The sequence below is a fragment of the Patella vulgata genome, chromosome 7 (assembly GCF_932274485.2).
Source record: "Patella vulgata chromosome 7, xgPatVulg1.2, whole genome shotgun sequence".
Lineage (NCBI taxonomy): Eukaryota > Metazoa > Mollusca > Gastropoda > Patellidae > Patella > Patella vulgata.
Window position 1 is genome coordinate 43,410,947 of NC_065885.2, and position 23,534 is coordinate 43,434,480.

A 23,534-nucleotide genomic window follows, 5' to 3' on the forward strand; every position below is an offset into this window, starting at 1 on the left:
TTATAACGAAATATTAATTCTTTTAAACAAAATATTAACTCTTTTAAACGAAATATTAATTCGTTGAAACGAAATATTAATTCGTTGAAACGAAATATTAATTTCATCACAAAAGTCTTACTGTCAAATCACTTTAAAATCCTGACTGGTTCATCACTCAAGTCACTTGTTTTTGCATAACAGGCTGCTATGACAACGGCTGGAGCATTTGATTTTGATTTTGAAGCATTTGCATCTATTCGTCCCACATCTCTTGGAACCCGCACAATTGCACCGGACATACCCCTGTCCACCGCAGCTGGATTCTTTATGTACAGCCTGACGAAGTGCATCAGATTCAGTAAGTAATTGTTGGGGACACAAATCAAACTGATTGCGTGAAAACTTCCCTTTTAGAAACCCTGTTATTCTTATCACGGTCGATGATTATTCCCAGAATATTACGTGGATCACCACGACCCCTATCCACTAAAGGGATAGGTACAGCTACGTTGTCTCCCACCTGCCCAGTGGCTAGTTCCAATCGACTCCTCTTGACCATAGGCTGAGCTTGTATCATCTGAGCACAGCTGGCACAATTTTATTCACATAGGATGTTTTGCAAGCAGGCATTTTGTAAATCGAAGGGACTATTCCCCTGTTCAATTGGGCTAGCTGGAGGTTCAAAGTCAAAATCCAGACTGGTAGTTTGTGTCGGTTCCTGACTGGTAGTTAGTGTCGGATCCTGACTGATAGTGTGTGACGGTTCCTGACTGGTAGTTTGTGACGGTTCCAGACTGGTAGTTTGCACCGAGTCAAGTTTGGTTGTTGGGTCTTGCAGACTGGAAAATGTGAACAATAAATCTTCCTCACTTTGCATCGGTCTTACAAAAGATGATGATGTTAATTCAACTTTAGCTTTATATCTAAACATAGCGGCATAAAAGTGATCGTTTGATTCCAGAATGCAGACTGGAATTTTTCTGGAATTGTACAAATTTTATGCCCACAGACCAATCATTTGTGTTATTATCTCCCATCCAAGCAAAACTCGTATATGTCACCATTTGCCATTTCCACAGACCCTTGACTTTGAGGGTGTCGAGGTTTACCATGAACCATGACCAGTCAGGACCACAACAGCTTCAGTTCAGAGATAACACTATACGACTGGTACCGTGGAATCTCGGGTAAATAGCGTTATTATCTAATCTATGTAGAATTATTCATAAATATCATTGAATTGGGCCTAATAGCATTCAATTTGTCCTTCACAACTTAAATCTCAACGTGCAATTTTGATTACCAAGCGTTAATTAACTAGTGTTTAGTTTGTCGACACGTGTGTAATTATAAGCGTCCCGCTTAATTTTCACGACTGTTCAATAATTAGTTGGACCGTTCAATTTCCCGAGTTGTGATTAAAATTAGTCGAGGTGTCCAATTATGCCAGGTATTCAATTCTGTTGCCGAACATCCAATTTCACATGCATAGTTCAGATTTTAACGAAATGTTTATATTGAAGGAGTTGTAATATAGTAATGCTGCCGTGAAAATGTGTACATGTATAATGTACAGGCCGGTTTGAATAACAACAAAATGAGTTCGGTAATCTCGGGAAAACATTTACCGGCATTCTGTATCGATTAGGATTTTTTTCTAACGCACTGTACATGCATATAACGTCGGCCAAAAAGTATGCAACAATGAACAACTTACAATTTTTATACGCCCACATTTTCATGTGGACGTATTATGCCGTTGCCCCTGTCCGTCCGGACATCTGTTCGTCCGTCCACAATTGTTTGTGGACTCTCTACAGGTCACAATTCTTATCCGATTTCGACGAAACTTGAAATATAGGTTTATCCCCAAAAGATCTCGGCTGCTTTCAATATTGGCATGTATTGGATCGAAACTTCATGGATTATGGCCCCTGTTTGTACGAAAAATCAGGTTTTTAGCTTTTGGACCCTATAGAGGTCACAATTTTTATCCGATTTTGTTGAAACTTGAAATGTAAGTTTATAACCCAAAGATCTCAGTTCCTTTCGATATTTGCGCATATCGGACAGTAACTTCCTGAATTATGGCCCCTGATTGTACGAAAAATCACGTTTTTAGCTTGTAGACCCTATAGAAGTCATAATTTTTATCCGATTTAAAATACCATTCTATTATATCACCCTAAGGATGACTGAGTTCGAATATTGTGAAAATTGGCCCTAAATTGACAGACAAAATGGCCGCCGTTCGTTCCCAAATAGCGTAAAAATATGGTATATCAAGGTTGTGGACCCTATAGGGGTCACAATTTTTATCCGATATTGTTGAAACTTGAAATGTAAGTTTATAACCCAAAGATCTCGGTTCCTTTCGATATTCGTGCATATCGGACCGTAACTTCCTGAATTATGACCCCTGATTGTACGAAAAATCACGTTTTTAGCTTGTGGACCCTATAGAAGTCATAATTTTTATCCGATTTAAAAAAACGTATTATTATTATAACCGTTACACCCTAGGGACGACTGAATTCGAATATCGGCCCAAAATTGACAGACAAAATGGCCGCCGTTCGTTCTCAAATAGCGTAAGAAAATGGTATATCAAGGTTGTGGACCTTATAGAGGTCACAATTTTTATCCGCTTTTGTTGAAACTTGAAATGTAAGTCTATAACCCAAAGATCTCGGTTTCTTTCGATATTCATGCATATCGGACCGTAATTTCCTGAATTATGGCCCCTGATTGTACGAAAAATCGTGTTTTTAGCTTGTGGACCCTATAGAGGTCATAATTTTTATCCGATTTAAAAAAACGTATTATTATATCACCGTTACACCCTAAGGACGACTGAGTTTGAATTTCATGAAAATCGGCCCAAAATTGACAAACAAAATGGCCGCCGTTCATTCTCAAATAGCGTAAAAATATGGTATATCAAGGTTGTGGACCCTATAGAGGTCACAATTTTTATCCGATTTTGTTGAAACTTGAAATATAAGTTTATAACCCAAAGATCTCGGTTCCTTTCCATATCGGACCGTAACTTCCTGAATTATGGCCCCTGATTGTACGAAAAATCATGTTTTTAGCTTGTGGACCCATTAGAGGTCATAATTTTTATCCGATTTAAAAAACCGTATTATTATATTACCGTTCCACCCTAAGGACAGTTGAGTTTGAATTTTGTGAAAATCGCCCCAAAATTGACAGACAAAATGGCCGCCGTTCGTTCTCAAATAGCGTAAAAATATGGTATATCAAGGTTGTGGACCCTATAGAGGTCACAATTTTTATCCGATTTTGTTGAAACTTGAAATGTAAGTTTATAACACAAAGATCTCAGTTCCTTTCGATATATGCGTATATCGAAATGTAATTTCCTGAATTATGGCCCTTGATTGTAGGAAAAATCACTTTCTTGTTAGCTTGTTCTCTATCCATCTCTCGAAAATGTGGGCGTATCCTGCCTGGCAGCCGCTGGTTTTACAACGTATCATTACATCTTCGTCTATGACTTAGATGTAATCCATCAATTATTGGCTGCTATAAAATCCAAACTTTAAATTATATACGTCATACGATGAGCTTGCAGCTTCAGTTAATCTAAATCAATCATTCATAGAGCACTCGATCCACTCCACGGGGCGCTTAACGGTAAGTCACGTGGTCAGAAACGCGCCAAAAGATTGGGACTATATTCTTAGTTTGTCTGTGTTAATCGGCGACAAATCTCCGCTGTGACAATATACACCTACTTTAAATGTCGCCCAATTCATTTCGGTGGAAGCGGATATTGAATAAAGCCATTTCACACGTGTACATTACATGCGCATGTCATATATTTATACAATGTCCACAATGTCAAACTGCAGTTATTTATATATTTGATCTTTTTTGTGGGTTTAATTTGTTTACAAATTATCGTGCGTACCACTGAACTATAAATGCTCGTATCTTAAAATTGATCACACGCAGTACCGTCATTTCCCGATATCATAACCAACCCCAATTTGATTATCCGATATATTCTAATCGCCATTGTTATCAGATTAACCAATCTGTTTTCGAATCAGCCATTATATTGTAATCATATTTTCATACAAAACAGCTTTTCGCTGATTAGGGTATGTTTGTTTCCCTTCTTTCAACAGCTTAGATGACCCTTCTTGGACAATTAGGCACGGCTCCATGTGTCGCCTAGCTTATTCCATTCTAAAAGCATGCAATCGCCTTTGGAAATCACTTAAGTGTCTTTTTTTTTTATTTCGGTCGCTTTATTTGAAACGATTTTCATAATAAGCTGTAGTAATTTTTTATTTTTTTTTTACTGCCAATTCTGCTTAATTGTGTGCGCCACGAAATCTAAAAACTTGACGTAAAATAAATCATAAATACAGGTTTAGAATAGGGTTATAGCATGATCTACATGTATTTATTAAAGGCCTGTTAATCCAGTATGAACAATATGGAATATTAAATATGTGTCCGTATTTACCAAAAATAAATCACATAAAACAGATGAATAATACAACGTAGATTTGAAACAGAAAGTCTTCAAGTATATGCGTAAATATGTTTCCCTTTTGTCTAAATCCCATTTATAACTGTTTGATCTCCTTTTGCAGAGCAAAGACTTGTTATTTTGAATGATACCGAGAAATCACTTAAAGCTGTTACAATCAGAGAAAATATTATAAACATAAAGGGGGCCTGGGGCATTAACAATGTGATAACTCATAAAAAAAATAATGATGCACACCAAAGTTTTTGCATAAAGAGATGGTTTGTCATGTATATTTCAGTAAATTTCACTCTGAGAAGTAGTAAAGGTGAGATTTGTACGTTTACACAGTATAGTTTTCTCGCGTTTTAGTAAATTTCTACAAATATCGGTAAAATTCTAATTATCGCAACAAATCTACTACGAAGAGGCTAAAATTTGTAGGTACGGTGTGTTAATTAACAGGGGTGAGAAATTGACTGAAAGGTGATATAATTATCGCTAGGGGTGAAAATCTCGGCGACGGTGTGTTTTCTGTACCGGTGTGTTAATTAACGAACGGGTTAAAAACGACTGACACGGTGTGTATTCTTTGTTTGGTGAGTTTTCTCGAAAGCGTGTTATAACTGCAGCAAAGGTGATTTATCAAGGACCAGCAGGCTTTATCTGACGCGTAGGTGTTAAATCTAATTTACCGTGCGATTTTTTGTTCGACCGTGTTTTACGCAGTTCGGTCTTTGTTAAATGTAGGTCTTTATACATGGATTTATACGTGGGATAGGTACGTATATCCTTTCTTATACGTATTTCATTTCTTGATGAATACTATGTGTTTTGTACTTCGTACCATAGTCGGACTGCAGTTATTTATATATTTGATCTTTTTTGTGGGTTTAATTTGTTTACAAATTGTCGTGCGTACCACTATATAAATGCTCGTATCTTAAAATTGATCACACGCTGTACCGTTATTTCCCGATATCATAACCAACCCCAATTTGATTATCCGATATATTCTAATCGCCATTGTTATCAGATTAACGAATCTTGTTTCGAAAGCAAGTTTATAAATGTAAAATTGCACAATTAATGAAAATCTATAAGTTTTCGTCACTGCTATATTTACTACGCGTTGGTGTATTAATATTTTAATGTATAGTTTCTTGCCTGGGTCATAGATAGGACTACCGAGAAAAGTAATTTCCTCACTATATATAACAAATGATAACTCACATATCAAAGTACACTGATGAAAATAGAGACATGCGCCCGCTTCCGCCCACGGTAATATTGCCCATTGTCGAACATTATTCAGATTCGATCGAACTCTGTGTATAACAAGCTCGTCTTTGAAAGAATAATACTGATATATGACCTAATATTGAGACGCTTGTTCATATAGCCGCTTGTTTTCCATTGTATGAAATAGCTTTATTAATTTACTCCACAGTATTAAGAAACCACAGGTCCTGTGTCGGTTCGTGCACACTTTTCACACGGAACTGTTCTTTGATGTTGACAGGCACACACAGTTAGCTCTGCTCTTTGATGTTGAGCGGCGAGTTGTTTCTCGTGCTCGTGCTCGAATGGATCAGATGATAAAGTTGGTTGGAATTGTTACAGTTTATTTCAATAAGTACAACAAAAAGGACAATTTTGTAATGTGGGTGAATACTGTGGTATATTCAATTTTGATCTTATTGCAATGGATAAATGTGTGGTTCACTTTTCGAGCATCTCATTTAAATAAAGCTTATTCTATTAACATAATATGTATATATTATATTCATTTCATTTTTTTTCTCCTAGGAAATTTTGGTTAGTATCTGAAACGAAAAAAACTGTCCAAGTCATTATATTATGTTGTAATCAGAGAAATGTTCAAACAAAGAAATGAACTAGACAAGATAAAGAGTATAAGCAATACCATTATTTGTTGTCACATATTTTAATTGATTTCTAGCTTTATATACATATAATACGTTCGTTATTTGCTACATGTATATTTGTTGCAATTGTATTAATGTTCGTTTATTTGTTACATGTATATTTGTTGTATTGTATTTATGTAATTTTTGTAATTGTATGCTGCTCCTCGTGGGCGTTTTTATGCAATAAAATTTACTTACTTACTATTGATGTTTATATGCGTTCATAATTAAATGTTTTAATTAAATCGTAACGTATGAATTGTGTCCTTTATTTTTCATCGAATTGGCAATTTTTATTAGCCAAGACATTCGCTGCTACACGCATATTTGCTCCAATAATGATAGTTTGTGGAATTTTATGGGGTTTTAAAAGAAACATAATCAATGGGTGGAATTTAAGACTGGGCAGGGCGAAGACGGGGAAACATTATCATGTTGTTATTCAAATTATTCAAAGACATAAGGCCAAGAAATACGCGATGACATTGAAAAGAAGAAAATGCTTGTGCTACTATGCCGACATTATCACGGCGTACGTGGACTAATGCTAAATCATAGAACTATGATATTTTGCTATTGCATATTTCCAAAAAAAAAAAAAAAAAAAAAAAATCTTTGTGGAAAATTTAAAGTCTTTTCTAATAATATTAACAGATTATTTTTTGTTTGGTTGTTCTTCTTTTTGGATTTGTTAAATTATTTAAAGGAATTTCCAATTCACATAGTAGAAATTTACATTTCTAATTATAATCACCAAATTGACACCAGAGCATGAACTATACGCTTCGCTGATCACCAACTTGTAACAACATTGACCTAGATGTTATATAACTGCTGCCAGGGGCAATAAATGGACACACAATTCCATTGTAACTGTATAATGTGTATTATAAACCAAAGGTAAATTTATAGATTTCAGAACAGAACAATAATATTCCAAATACATTCACTGTCTTGTTATATGATGACTTTGGTTTAATAAAATTTAAAATTCGTCATGACTCTGTAAGTTAATAACGATGTGTTGTGTATCCTATTTAAAAACTAATCTGTCAGCGACACAAACGCCTCAAGGGATTATGTACGTAAGCTATAGATATTTTAATTACATCAAAGGTGTATTAGAAATTACTGTTGATCTGAAATAGTTTCTTTTTAAAAAATTCATAACGTGGAACTCAATATAGAATAATAAATAGCCAGAAATATTGAAAATGAAGCTATATAGGTTTAAAACATAGTGAATATGTCGAAATGGGTAACTGCAGCAAATAAATTATTATTGCCTAATTATATAAATATATTCCTATAAAGGTAGTGGCCTAATTCTTTCACGCAATTTTACATGTCGATGTGAATAGAATACATAACAAATATAGTGAAATTTACTGAAATATACATGACAAACCATCTCTTTATGCAAAAACTTTGGTGTGCATCATTATTTTTTTTTATGAGTTATCACATTGTTAATGCCCCATGCCCCCTTTATGTTTATAATATTTTCTCTGATTGTAACAGCTTTAAGTGACTTCTCGGTATCATTCAAAATAACAAGTCTTTGCTCTGCAAAAGGAGATCAAACAGTTATAAATGGGATTTAGACAAAAGGGAAACATATTTACGCATATACTTGAAGACTTTCTGTTTCAAATCTACGTTGTATTATTCATCCATTTTATGTGATTTAGTTTTGGTATATACGGACACATATTTAATATTCAATATTGTTCATACTGTATTAACAGGCCTTTAACAAATACATGTAGATCATGCTATAACCCGATTCTAAACCCGTATCCATGATTTGTTTTACGTCAAGTTTTTAGATTTCGAAGCGCACACAATTAAGCAGAATTGGCAGTAAAAAAAAATAAAAAATTACTACGGCTTATTATGAAAATCGTTTAAAATAAAGCGACCGAAATAAAAAAAAAAGACACCAAAGGCGATTGCATGCTTTTAGAATAGAACAAGCTAGGCGACACATGGAGCCGTGACTAGTCCGTGCAACGGATGCGGGACCGAGAGTTAGATTTCTTTACGTTTGACTAATTGTTCAAGAAGGGTCATCTAAGCTGTTGAAAGAAGGGAACCAAACATACCCTAATGCGAATATATCGGGAAGACGTCATGTAAATCTGCGAAAAGCTGTTTTGTAAGAAAATATGATTACAATATAATGGCTGCTTCAAAAACAGATTGGTTAATCTGATAACAATGGTGATTAGAATATATCGGATAATCAAATTGGGGTTGGTTATGATATCGGGAAATAACGGTACAGCGTGTGATCAATTTTAAGATACGAGCATTTATATAGTGGTACGCACGACAATTTGTAAACAAATTAAACCCACAAAAAAGATCAAATATATAAATAACTGCAGTCCGACTATGGTACGAAGTACAAAACACATAGTATTCATCAAGAAATGAAATACGTATAAGAAAGGATATACATACCTATCCCACGTATAAATCCATGTATAAAGACCTACACTTAACAAAGACCGATCTGCGTAAAACACGGTCGAACAAAAAATCGCACGGTAAATTAGATTTAACACCTACGCGTCAGATAAAGCTTGCTTGTCCTTGATAAATCACCTTTGCTGCAGTTATAACATGCTTTCGAGAAAACTCACCAAACAAAGAATACACACCGTGTCAGTCGTTTTTAACCCGTTCGTTAATTAACACACCGGTACAGAAAACACACCGTCGCCGAGATTTTCACCCCTAGCGATAATTATATCACCTTTCAGTCAATTTCTCACCCCTGTTAATTAACACACCGTACCTACAGATTTTAGCCTCTTCGTATTAGATTTGTTGCGATAATTAGAATTTTACCGATATTTGTAGAAATTTACTAAAACGGGAGAAAACTATACTGTAAACGTACAAATCTCACCTTTACTACTTCTCAGTGGTTATGTATTCTATTCACATCGACATGTAAAATTGTGTGAAAGAATTAGGCCACTACCTTTATAGGAATATATTTATATAATTAGGCAATAATAATTTATTGTTGCAGTTACCCATTTCGACATATTCACTATATTTTAAAGTCATAGTTTTAAACCTATATAGCTTCATTTTCAATATTTCTGGCTATTTATTATTCTATTGAGTTCCACGTTATGAATTTTTTAAAAAGAAACTATTTCAGATCAACAGTAATTTCTAATACACCTTTGATGTAATTAAAATACCTATAGCTTATGTACATAATCCATTGAGGCGTTTGTGTCGCTGACAAATTACAGTTTTTAAATAGGATACACAACACATCGTTATTAACTTAGAGTCATGACGAATTTTAAATTTTATTAAACCAAAAAGTCATCATATAACAAGACAGTGAATGTATTTGGAATTTTATTGTTCTATTCTGAAATCTATAAATTTACCTTTGGTTTATAATACACATTATACAGTTACAATGAAATTGTGTGTCCATTTATTGCCCCTAATAAAGTCTGGCAGCAGTTATATAACATCTAGGTCAACGTTGTTACAACTACAAGTTGGTGATCAGCGAAGCGTATAGTTCATGCTCTGGTGTCAGTTTGGTGATTATAATTAGAAATGTAAATTTCTACTATGTGAATTGGAAATTCCTTTTAATAATTAAAAAACAAATCCCCCAAAAAAAACATCCAAACAAAAAATAATTTGTTAATATTATTAGAAAAGACTTTAAATTTTCCACAAAGATTTTTTTTTTTTTTTTTGGAAATATGCTATAGCAAAATATCATAGTCCTATGATTTAGCATTAGTCCATGTACGCCGTTATAATGTCGGCATAGTAGCACAAGCATTTCTCTTTTTCAATGTCATTGCGTATTTCTTGGCCTTATATTTCTTTGAATAATTTGAATAACAACTTGATAACGCTTCCCTGTCTTCGCCCTGCCCAGTCTTAAATTCCACCCATTGACTATGTTTCTTTTAAAACCCCATAAAATTCCACAAACTATCATTATTGGAGCCAATATGCGTGTAGCAGTAGCAGCAAATGTCTTGGCTAATACCAATTGCCAATTCGATGAAAAATAAAGCACACAATTACGATTTAATTAAAACATTTAATCATGAACGCATATAAACATCAATATGTGACAACAAATAATGGTATTGCTTATACTCTTTATCTTGTCTAGTTCATTTCTTACAACATGATTACAACATAATATAATGACTTGGACAGTTTTTTCGTTTCAGATACTAACCGAATTTTCCTATGAGAAAAAAAATGAAATGAATATAATATAATATATACATATTATGTATAAGCTTTATTTAAATGAGATGCTCGAAAAGTGAACCACACATTTATCCATTGCAATAAGATCAAAATTGAATATACCACAGTATTCACGCACATTACAAAATTGTCCTTTTTGTTGTACTTATTGAAATAAACTGTAACATTTCCAACCAACTTTATCAGCTAATCCATTCGAGCACGAGAAACAGCTCGCCTCTCAACATCAAAGAGCAGAGCTAACTGTGTGTGCCTGTCAACATCAAAGAACAGTTCCATGTAAAAAGTGTGCACGATCGGACACAGAACCTGTGGTTTCTTAGTACTGTGGACTAAATTAGTATTTTGATGAGATTTGAAATATATGTTTAGATCCCAAAGATCTCGGTCCCTGTCGATATTCGCGCATATCTCACCGTAACTTCGTGGAATATGGTCCCCGATTTTACGAAAAATCGCGTTTTTAGCTTGAAGTTCTTCTAGATGTCATAATTTTTATCCGATTATAAAAACCGTTTCAATATATCACCGTTACGCCTTAATGATGACTAAGTTTGAATTTCATGAAAATCGGACCGAAACTGCTCCTCATACGCAAATAGTGTAAAAAATATGTAATTCCAAGAGTGTGGACACTCTAGAGAACATAATTTTTTATCCGATTTTGATCAAACTTAAAATGTATGTTTATTTTGCAAAGATCTCGGTTCCGTTCGATATTCGCTCATATCACACCGTAACTTCCTGAGTTATGACCCCTGAATATACGAAAAATCACGGTTTTTTAGCTTGTAGTCCCCCTTGATGTCACAATTTTTATTCAACTTGATGAAACTTTTATATATACTTTTATATCCCAAAGATCTTGGTTCCTTTTGATATTGTCGCATGTCAGACTGTAAAATACTGGATGATGGCCCCTGATTGTACAAAAAATCGCTTTTTATTTTGCTTGTTTTCTGTCCATCTCTTCAAAAATGTGGGCGTATCTTGCATGGCAACCGCTTATTCATTATTTAATTCCCGTATGGTATTCAAATTTATGTCAGTAATATTCCTACAAAATTACGTGCTTTCGTAATACGATAGAATGAAATTTGCCGATCCGTGCCTGCTTCAATCAAATTCAAGGCAGTAATATTCCTCCAAAATTACGAGTCTTTGTTTATACGGCAGCAAATGAAAGAAAGATGTCCGAAATGAGAATTACTTGTGGTGATGTCAAATCATTTTCGTAAAATGGTATTTTAAAATTACATTGATAGTTAAATCGCTTCTAAAAGGCATACAGAACTTTAGCATATGGCGTACGAAACCATTAACATATAACACAGACAGTAGTTTCGTAGTAAGCACTGCCTTATATGGTAAGCGATTTTCGTGCGATAATCGAGATCGCGGGAAAGTGCCACTGTTGATGGGAATTTATATATGGTGTCTTAAAAGAAGTAGTTTCATTACAGAAAATAAGTTAAAGGTTTAATAGGATGTTATATACTATTAGGATAATATGTGACATCAAGGATTAGTTTCTACGGGCTGTCGGTTGATATTAATGAGATTAAATTGTCCGGCAATGGAGAAACAACTGAGGTAATCACGTAGATAAGGTTGATACTCACTCTTATTGGATTGATAATTAGTCCAACAAAAGAGAAGCAATGACTTCTGTTCAAGACTAGATTGATGAAATAGCGTAGGGCATGTCCGGAATGTACGGACGAAATCCCAACACTTAAAAAGCGGAAATTCGACGCGAAAAGTGACGAATTTCGCAACTTTCGACACAAATTTTCATACTGTTGTAGGTTAGTTGACAACGATTTTATTTTTTATGTTGTTAGAACAGGTCAAGCTGCAAATAAAACAATTTCCATTTTTATCGTAAACCCTGCTCCAGTGGAGTTATCGCAATTTGAATAAAGGGTATAATTCAGGTGTCTGCAGACACGTGATTTGTATAGTGTCATGACACCTACGGAAAGAGAGGTTGCACTGGATGACTATTATACTATGGTAGGGTGAGACCCGGACTATAATCACCAACCAAAACTTAGTTCGCCATTGGTCGATTAACGGCTATAGCAATGCTACAAAAATGGTCAAAATTTGACCGGAAAATGAAGAAAATTAGCCGAAAAACGTAATGAGGCTGTATCTCAGAAACAGTTGATTTCTAAAATCGGCGATTTTGGCTGTGGATTAGGCTCAATGGGTCAACCAAACCCTGTAAATATGAACTCAATCGGCCGACCCCCACCTTCGAACCTTCTCGTGGAATGGCTCTTAACATGATTTCACTTAAATACAAACACCTTTAGAACAAAGACCCTACAAAGGCTGGTTAATTAAATCAGTGTGTGAGTGATTCCTCCAGATTGAAATCATATCATTCATCTATTAAAAGGGCAATGGGGCCTTCCATTAAACTAAAAATTTAAACTTATAAGTTCATTAAATTTCAATAAAAACTACCATTCTACAGACCTAATGCCCTGAAGCGAAATAAAAACTAAAAACCAATATTAAATGTTTTCTTAAAAGTTTGGGTTGTCATTTTATGTGTTAAGCCTACACATATTGCCTGATTTGCAAAATCTGCAATCAAGCATTATGTGTAAAAAAAAGGGTAGGAATTTTAGTCATTTAGTGTAATGTCTGGAATCTTCAGTCATTACACGTATTGCCTGGTGCTCACAGGCTCTTCGCGAAATGACTGATTCGTTTAGTCATTACGCGAAATGACTGATTACACAGATTGACTGTAAACATATATATTATGGTAGGCTACATCTTTAAATAGTTTATTTTCAAAAATTTATATAGAATGGTGAAATCGGTACGACATGATCCAGGAAAGTTTAGTGTTGCTGAAGAAAAATTACGTCCTTTTGAGAAATTATTAATGTCACTTGAAGGAAAATTATTAGATGGAATGATTTATCAGGTATATATAAATTGTTTCATGGAAATATACAGGGCACAATTCTATGGAGTACAATTCTTCTTCTGTCAGACATTTTAATCCCTTTGATGCAGGTTGATGGCATTAAATCCAGCCATCTTGGCATGTGATGTTTAATTCAAATGTGGTAATGATTTATAGTTCCATCTAACTTTATGTATTGAGTTGATATAGTTTTGTGTAGATACTAACTATATTTCATCAATATAATTCATTGATAAGCTTTGATAATCTTTTTGTTTTATAGAATTGTGTTGAACAGCAGTTTGATAATAACAATGTTAATTGTACTAAAAACCCACTATTAGCTGAAGAATTTGCTGTCAATATTCGTGATATTTTGATAGAATTAGAAGGAAGAATTGGTGAGTAAACCAAATGTTTGTATTTTATCAAGCTTAACACCTGGCTCCGAGTACAGTAATAAGTTCACATTAAACATTATTTCCGAATGCAGTTTTTATATGCCCAAATTGAAATGTCAGGCCCTTGATCACTTTGAAAAATCTTGTGAAGCTCTAGAGGCTTAAGTTATCATCCGATGGACTTCAGATTGATACACATAGTCTAAGGTCTTGAGACAAACAAGTATATTGATTTTCAATCAATTTTGATAACTTGAACAGCTAAATCCATGAAAGTAAATGTTTTGTATACTAAATGTTAGCATGGGGCAGAAACTCTTGTTGACTGCCCGTACGATTTCGCTACTGTGGGCGTATGTTTCGTTGCCTGGCAACCTATCTTAATCATTTTTTGTGGTACGTTTTTGTTAGATGTTAGATGCATCAGGAAAGATGAATTTACATAAACTTTGGCCTATTTTCAAATCCATTATATCAGTATTGTATTTACTCATGTCGTACTTGGGGTAAACTATGGTTTAAACCGAATGCATCTGGAAATTTTGGGATGAAGGAGTCTTGTAAAATAAATGAAATATAATATATTTAAAACTTGCAGTTCTCAATTCTATATATGCTTAAATAAATTACTTTTCAGATTCTAGTTCCACCACTCAATCTCCTTATAACTATCAAATTATATTTTGGTTGTTTATATTTTTCAGGAGAAAATAATGAAATAGATCAACGTTATAAGTTTGTGGGTGTCTGTGGTCTCTATATTCTTCATTTTCAAATATTTAGAGTTGTTGATAAGAGATTATTCAAACAAATATGGGACATGTATAAAAAGGTATGTTTTGTTTAATTTAGTGAAAAAGTTAATATTATTTTTACTATATTAATGAGATACTTTTGTAGGATGTGAATAATGATGATGCAATGTGTATTGGCAATAATGTCCCTAGTTGTTTGGATATATATTATTAATTAGTGATGGTCTGATATGGCTACTATCGGTTTTACTGTTATCAGATATTGACACCGAAATATATCGGCCAATACAGGTACAATTACCGATAGTGGTGGATATAAAGCTATTACACATTAAAATGACCTAAATGTCATGATAATCGATGTAGATACATGTCATTGTTAGTCAGGAAACACCTGGTACTATTTTACTTTGGGGAATCAAACGAACACAATGTTTTTTGAAAGAATAACTGGGTCACACTTCCTACACAGTCAAAAATACAACCCATCTATTATAAACTTAATTATTTGCTGCATGATTACTTGACAAAGTCGAGATAATTGTCTCCCGCCTTTCGAAGAAAGCAGGGGACTATTAAAATCTGTCTGTCCGTCCGTCCATCCGTCCGTCACACCTTTTGGGATACAATAACTCTCCTTCCAATTGAGCTAGAATGTTCAAACTTGGTGGAGGTGTTTATTAGGTCAATGCCTTGATGGAGTTCTAAGATGAGCATTTTCTGCTTAGGTAAGCATAGATAAGCAATTTGATAGGTTGATGCTTTGGGACACGATAACTTGAGTTCTAATTAATTGAGAGTGATGAAACTAGGTGTATAGTTTCATTACATCAATACCTTGACTAAGTTCGATAATGAGCATTTTCTGTTTAGGGTAAGCAGAGCGATAAGCAATTTGATTGTCCGAGACTTTTAACACAATAACTCTCATTCTAATTGAGTTTCCAACCTCGTGGGTTTTCTCTGGGTCCTCCGGTTTCCTCCCACTGCTAAAGACCCCTACGCACAGGCGAATTATTGAAATAAAATTAAACCATATGTTAGTCCCGAAATGATCTAGTCTGTGTTAAGTGGACTTGGTGTATAGCTTTATTACATCAATACCTTGACTAAGTTGGATAATAAACATTTTCTGCTGAGGGTAAGCAGAGCGATAAACTATTTGATTGGTCGAGACTTTGGAACACAATGACTCTGCTTCTAATTGAGGTAGAATGTTCAAACTTAATGTAGGCATTCATTAGGTGAATGCCTTTATGGAGTTTGATGATGAACATAATTGTCTGCTTACTGTAAGCAGAGATAAGCAATTTGATTGGTTGATGCTTTAGGACACGATAACTTTAATTCTAATTAAGTGAGAGTGATGAAAATCAAACTTGGTGTAGAGTTTCATTACATCAATACCTTGACTAAGTTCGATATAGAGCATTTTCTGCTCAGGGTAAGCAGAGCGATAAGCAATTTGATTGGCCAAGACTTTGGAACATAACAACTCTGCTAACTGAGGTAGAATGTTTAAACTTGATGTAGATGTTCATTAGGTGAATGTCTTGACTGAGTTCAATGATTAACATTTCAAGCAGAAGCTAAGCATAGCTCATTAATTTCATTGGTCGATGCTTTGGGACAAAATAAACTTGATTCTATCTGATAGAGAGTGATGTAACTTAGTGTATAGTTTGATTGCTCGATACTTTTGAAAAAAATAAATGTGGGATTCATTAATATGTGTCATCTATTTATTTTGGAATTTCGGCTGGGGACATCAGCCTCACTGTTGGCTTGTTTTTTTTTTAAAAATAGAACGCAAATAATATAGTCCTTCACGTTGGCAGCAGTGTTCACAGTAAATATAAGTATAACTTTTAAAAAGAAATATCGCCCCAAATGACGGTCACTTCATGGCTATCGGCATTTGACATTTCTATGGCGGGAATTGTCTTCTTTTCTTCATTGCGTCGAAAATAAAAATATATAGTTCAAATCTTCGACAATGTAATATTCCTCTATGTAGCTTGTATCAAATCCTAAAAGTTTTGATTCAATTTAGCTTTCTAAAGTCTAGAATTATTATCCATAAGTTTTGTGGTATAGCCTTCTGGAAGCGTGTCCAAGATGGCATCCGACACGCTTGATCTCGGCTGGAGTATACGTATTCTTTGCATCATAATGTCAAAAAAAATATATAAATAGTTGATTCCTTCGACATTATCATATTCCACAATATGCCTGGCAGTAAATCATAAAAAATCTTGATTCCATTTCACTCTCCACATCATAAAATTATCAGCCGTAAGTGACACTGTGAAAAAATTGGAATAATGCTAAAGTCGTTGACGCAGTGTGAATTTTCACCTCTGACCTATTACGTAAATACCGGAAAATCCTTTGTTGAAACGTATGTTTTTTATTCGATAATTAACGAATATAACATTACTTTTCATTGGGTGTTTTATTTTTATTACTCAATCACCATTAATTTAAGAAGTAAAAGCAATAGAAATCAGTTGATTGATCTGGTGCTTTTGTTCGCTAATGCCGTTGCCAAGTATGATGTGTCCTCGTGTTGATTCGCTACCGCCAAATGACAGGTGCAAACTGATTCGCACTCGTCAAAAATGGGTTAATTGAGGTAGAATGTTTAAACTTGATGTAGATGTTCAAGGTGAATGTCTTGACTGAGTTCAATGATTAACATTTCGAGCTAAAGCTTAGCAGAGCTAAGCAATTTCATTGGTCAATGCTTTAGGACAAGATAACTTTGATTCTTTCTGATAGAGAGTGATGGAACTTAGTGTATAGTTGATAATCAATTTGATTGCTTGATACTTTTGAAAAAAATAAAGGTGCGATAAATTAAAATGTGTCATCTATTTATTTTGGGATTTGTCATGAGACAAAGAAGCCTATTGATTTTCAGCGATTTCCGATAATTACTGCCAGAGTTATGGCCCTTGATCACTTCAAAATTTCTTGTCGACGCTCTAGATGCCAAAGTTAATCTCCGATTGACATTAAATTTATACAGTGTTGAAGGTCATGAGATGAAGAAGCCTAGTGATTTTCAACGATTTCCGATAATTACTGCCAAAGTTATGGCCCTTGATCACTTTGAAAAATCTTGTGAAGCTCTAGAGGCTAAAGTTATCATCCGATTGACTTCAGATTGGTACAATTGATTTTCAATGAATTTTGATAACTTGAACAGCTAAATCCATGATATTAAATGTTTCGTGTACTAAACGTTAGCATGGGGCACAACTTTATAAAAACCAAACAAATTCTAGTGATTTTCTGATAATTACATAATGATTTGTTACTCTTAATCAAATTTTAGTGTATTATAAATATTTCATTACTGAAAAAAGTAAAAATATGCGACAACTCTTGTTGACTGCCCAGACGATTTAGCTGCTGTGGGTGTATGTTTCGTTACCTGGCAACCTATCTTTAAAGTATGAAAAAGGCCTTCGTGATGTACTGCTGCATTCTCCAATTCTATAATTTTGATCATCATGCTATGGGCTCAGTCCATATTCAAGTCAGAAGTTTTATCGGGTGGACTGTTGTACGTTAATGTCTATTTGCACATGCGCAGAAATGGTATTCTTAAAAAAAAAAACGCATGTCTACCCAAACTCTAAACAATGTATGAATAAGGATTAAAAAATAATGTAGACCAGTAACGATTTTGCACTGTTTATTCTTCCTTTTTATGGCCTCTATGAGATTATTGTATTATGACTAAACAGCCATGGAGGCGGCAACTAAAATAAAGGTAACAAATGTCAAGCAAAAATAATGATTTATTTACAACTCGAACGATATTTTAAAAGTATCTACCGAGTCCTTTTGAACAGATATCGGCGACTCTATTATCGGCAAAATGGCTGAGGATTGACTGATACCAATTTCTACCGATAGACCAATTAACCATATTATAGATACATGTACATCTGATGGGTAATGTCTTTAGTCATTTAGTTATGTTGATGTACCACATGTACATCTGATGGGTAATGTCCTTAGTCATTTGTTATATAGATACCATGAGCACATCTGATGGGTACTCATTTGAGATATATTATAGATACCATTATTTGTACTAAAGATACCATGTATACATCTGATGGTTAATGTCTGTATCTCTGTTATAAATTATTGGTATATATTATGTCTCCATCTGATGGTAATTACTCATTTGATATAAATTGTAGATACCATGTGTACATCTGATGGGTAATGTTGTATGGTTTCCATGTCAGTTTATACAATCACGATTACCTAATATAGATCAGTTATTAGATAGAAAAGCTCAATTATCTGTACAAACACACCTAACAACATGGTTACAACAAAAAACTAACATGTTAACAAGGTCAGTACAAGCTTATTTTCCTATTTATGTGCCCACATTTTTTCATTTAGATATATTATACTTTCGCCCCTGTCCTCGGTCCACAATTTGTTTGTGGACACTCTACAGGTCATAATTTTTATCCGATTTTGATGAAACTTAAAATATAGGTCTATCTCCCAAAGATCTTGGTTCCTTTCGATATTGGCATGTATTGGACCATAACTTCATGGATTATGGCCCCTGGTTGTGAGAAAAATCACGTTAGCTTGTGGTCACGCTGCAGATCACAATTTTAATCCGATTTTGATGAAACTTGAAATGCACGTTTATAACCCATAGATCTTGGATCCTTTCGATATTTGTGCATATCGGATTGTAACTTCCTGAATTATGGCCCCTGATTGTATGAAAAATCGCATTTTTAGCTTGTGGCCCCTATAGAGGTCACAATTTTTATCCGATTTAAAAAAAAAAATAAACATTAGAATATATCACTGTTACACCGTAATTTTAGTTGAGTTCAAATTTCGTGAAAATCGGACCAAAACTGCCGGACAAAATGGACGCCTTTCATATTCAAATAGTGTAAACATCAGGTATATCAAGGTTGTTGACCATCTAGAGGTCACAATTTGTATCCGATTAAAAAAAAAACATTTGAATATATCACCGTTACACCGTAATGTCAGTTGTGATGGTGATATATTTAAACGTTTTTTTAAATCGGATAATAATTGTGACCTCTAGAGGGACCAGAAGATAAAAACATGATTTTTCTTACAATCAAGGGCCATAATTCAGGAAGTTACGATCCGATATGCACGAATATAGACAGGAAGCATGATCTTTGGGTTATAAACATGCATTTCAAGTTTCATCAAAATCGGGTTAAAATTGTGACCAGAAGCTAAAAAAAAGTGATTTTTCATACAATTAATTTCCATTCCACCATAATGAAGGTGAATTCGAATTTAGAGAAAATTGAAATGAAACTGCTCAACAAAATGGCCGCTCTTTGTACCCAAATTGTGTAAAAGTATGTAATACGAAGGTTGTGGACCCTCTAGAGGTCACAATTTTTATCCAATTTTGATGAAACTTAAAACATATCTTTATATCCCAAAGATCTCGGTGCCTTTAGATATATGCGCATTTCATACCATAACTTTCTGGATTATTGCCTCTGATTGTACAAAAAATCGCGTTTGTTTTTAGCTTGTTCTCTATCCATCTTTTGCAAAATGTGGGCGTCTCCGGCCTGGCAACTGCTGGTGAATCATACTTATTGGGCTGTTATACATCATATTATTCTTCTTAGAATTATTTTTTGTCGATTCTTAAGATTAGTATTTGTGTAATAAGGTAAATAAAATAAACATAATGATGATAGTCTAGAAGTGAGCATTCAACATCAGTCTTACCCATATTACTTCACAATATGAGAATATTATAACACCAAGGTATATTTGTTTATTATACGCCCACATTTTCATGTGGACATATATTGCCGTCGCCCCTGTCCGTCCGTCCACAATTGTTTGTGGAGACAGTCTACAGGTCACAATTCTTACCCGATTTTGACGAAACTTGAAAGATAGGTTTATCTCCAAAAGATCTTGGTTGCTTTCGATATTGGCATGTATCGGACCGAAACTTCATGGATTATGGACCCTGATTGTACGAAAAATCATGTAGAGGTCACAATTATTATCTGATTTTGTTGAAACTTGAAATGTAAGTTTATAACCAAAAGATCTCAGTTCCTTTAGCTATTCGCGCATATTGGATCGTAACTGCCTGAATTATGGCCCCTGATTGTACGAAAAATCGCGTTTTTAGCTTGTGGACCCTATAGAGGTCATAATTTTTATCTGATTTAAAAAAACGTTTTAGTAAATCACTGTTACACCCTAAGGATGGCCATCCCTCGTTCTCAAATAGCATAAAAATAAAGTATATCAAGGTTATGGACCCTTTAGAGGTCACAATTTTATTTTGATTTTGATGAAACTTGAAATGTAAGTTTATAACCCAAAGACCTTGGTTCCTTTCGATATTTGCGCATATCGGATCGTAACTTCCTGAATTATGGCCCCTGATTGTACGAAAAATCGCTTTTTGTTTAGCTTGTTCTCTATCCATCTCTTGCAAAATGTGGGCGTATCCTGCCTGGCAGCCGCTGGGTTTTCACTATTATTACATTAAAGGAATTTTTAATACTTTTCTTTGATTTAAAACACATTTTCTGAGATACAATTCTTGTAGATCATTTATATTCTTATTCATTATCAGGTTGTCTCAGAAGTATAATTTATATCAAAATACTTCATTTATTTTTACATTAATTAACTTAATTATATCTTGAACACCCCATACTAAAGTTACTTTAATAATCTTTTTATATTATTGGATAGTAAGACCAGGTTAGTTGTGTTGTTAGATCGCCATCTTTTTTACAGTTAGATGCTAATTGTTGTGGGTTTTATTATTTTGCATGGTTAATGTTAACTTAACAAACCCTACTTGTATCTGTTCGAAATGATAAAAACTGAAATTAGAAGAAAATCTTGTAGTTGTAGGTGTAAATGTTTAATATTATATTTTACAAACAAACAGCTCAATTATCACATGTAGTATATTTACCATAAAGAATAGAACAGTCTAAATATATGCACAGTACAGTAGAAATATATTCATGGTCTAGTAAAAATGTCACCTCTTACTTACTGTAGCTTTGTATTTTTAATGGCTAAAATACCTTACTGTAGTTATACATTGTAGTTCATATCTAATACTCAATTACCTTTTACTCTGTATCTAGCATCTTAAAAATCCTTACTGACTTTTTTTACTATCTGTTTTAATTAATAACTAAAGCCTGGCACACACTATGTGACAACTTAAGCGACGAGTCTGGCGACAAATATCGCCTCAATATAAATGGATTGAGCACACTACACGACGACTTTGGCGATCACGGAAAAAACACCCTGTCACGTGCTTCGTCATGTGACACCTGTAAATTCATTTTAGTCGTCATCGCGTTGAATACTTCAATTAATATTGTTTTGTACATGATGATCAGGCGGTGACGTAGCCTTCTTAGTACAACGCCCGTCGAGTGCAGTGCATTTATAGTATTCTAAGTAACTAGCTCAAATTGGGCAACTCTTGCATGTATAGAAAAACAAGCTACGTGAGGATGAGTCCAGAAATATTCCAGAGAATCCTAAATATAATCAATCCTCTCGTTGCCAAACAAACAACCAAGATGAGACAACCAATAAGCCCAGGTGGGCGATTGACAGTCACTCTCCGTTTTCTCGCTACAGGTACTGGGGAAAAAAAACCAACATTCTAATTACCATCTATGAATCCTAGGACTATATTATTATTGAGTACATTGCTATATAGACGGAACAATCCACTCTGCCTACCATATGTATTCGACAGCTTTGCCAGAATTCCAAACTTAATTTCAATTAGTTAGTTAGGGCTGAATTAGATTACCCGAGTCACATAATATTATACATGCAACAGAAAAAAATTCTGAGAAATCTTGTGTGTCGTTATGTCACATGAGAAGAATAACCAAAAATGCTTGATTTAATAGGTGAATTTATTTTCTTCATTGTCGCTTAACTTGTCGCCGAGGTGAGCACATTTACATGATTTGTTGTCGATGAAGCGACGACATGGGCGATCATATCAAACAAGTCTGATATCGGCGACCATCGCCGCGATGGTTGCTGGCGACAAAATATCGCTTGTGATCAAGTGCGCCCACTAGGCGAGTTTTTGATTTTTCATCGTCGGCGACCGAAATCGCCTATGTCATCGCGTAGTGTGCGCCAGGTTTAAGAAATAATAAGAAATATTCAACAAATATCATTTGCAGATCCCCAAAAAGTATGGATTTGAATTTAGTTTTGTAGTTTAATTTTTAATAGAACATTTTTTCAAAAGTACTTTCTAAATGCTCTCATATGAAATTACATCAACTTGGATAGAAATTGCACCTGTTTAATAGCAGCATAGGCATTTAATACCTTTGTCTTCATGGCCCTAATGTAAAATGTTTTCTGTTAGATTCAAAACTATTGTAAACGAAAATGGGAGAATGTCCGAGATAGGATATTTTTATTTTAAAACCCATTCAAAACGGTTAAATTATACATTTTAGTGTGAATCAAAATAATTGTACTTTTAATGTTTACAGTTCACAATATTTTGATGTAATGTGCATTTTTTAAAAAGAATACTTACATGTATTTTACTATTTGCATGTTTTATTTGTTTTAAATTTAATTCAATGTGTTTACCGCCTAATGTGACTAGATATCAGTGCAGTAGAATCACTGAGAAGTAGTAATAGTGTGATTTGTACG

The 23,534-nt window shown here is 34.2% G+C and overlaps 1 protein-coding gene across 1 annotated transcript in view; it reads left to right on the forward strand.

The window, feature by feature from the left end:
• The window catches only part of LOC126827965 (WASH complex subunit 4), a 106,318-nt gene extending 92,282 nt beyond the window's left edge, over window positions 1-14,036 (forward strand). The window contains exons 8-9 of the mRNA XM_050557547.1: window positions 13,525-13,645; window positions 13,911-14,036. Of these exons, the coding sequence (XP_050413504.1) occupies window positions 13,525-13,645; window positions 13,911-14,036 (247 nt within the window). The remainder of the gene's footprint in view (window positions 1-13,524; window positions 13,646-13,910) is intronic.
• Window positions 14,037-23,534: the final 9,498 nt, after the last annotated feature.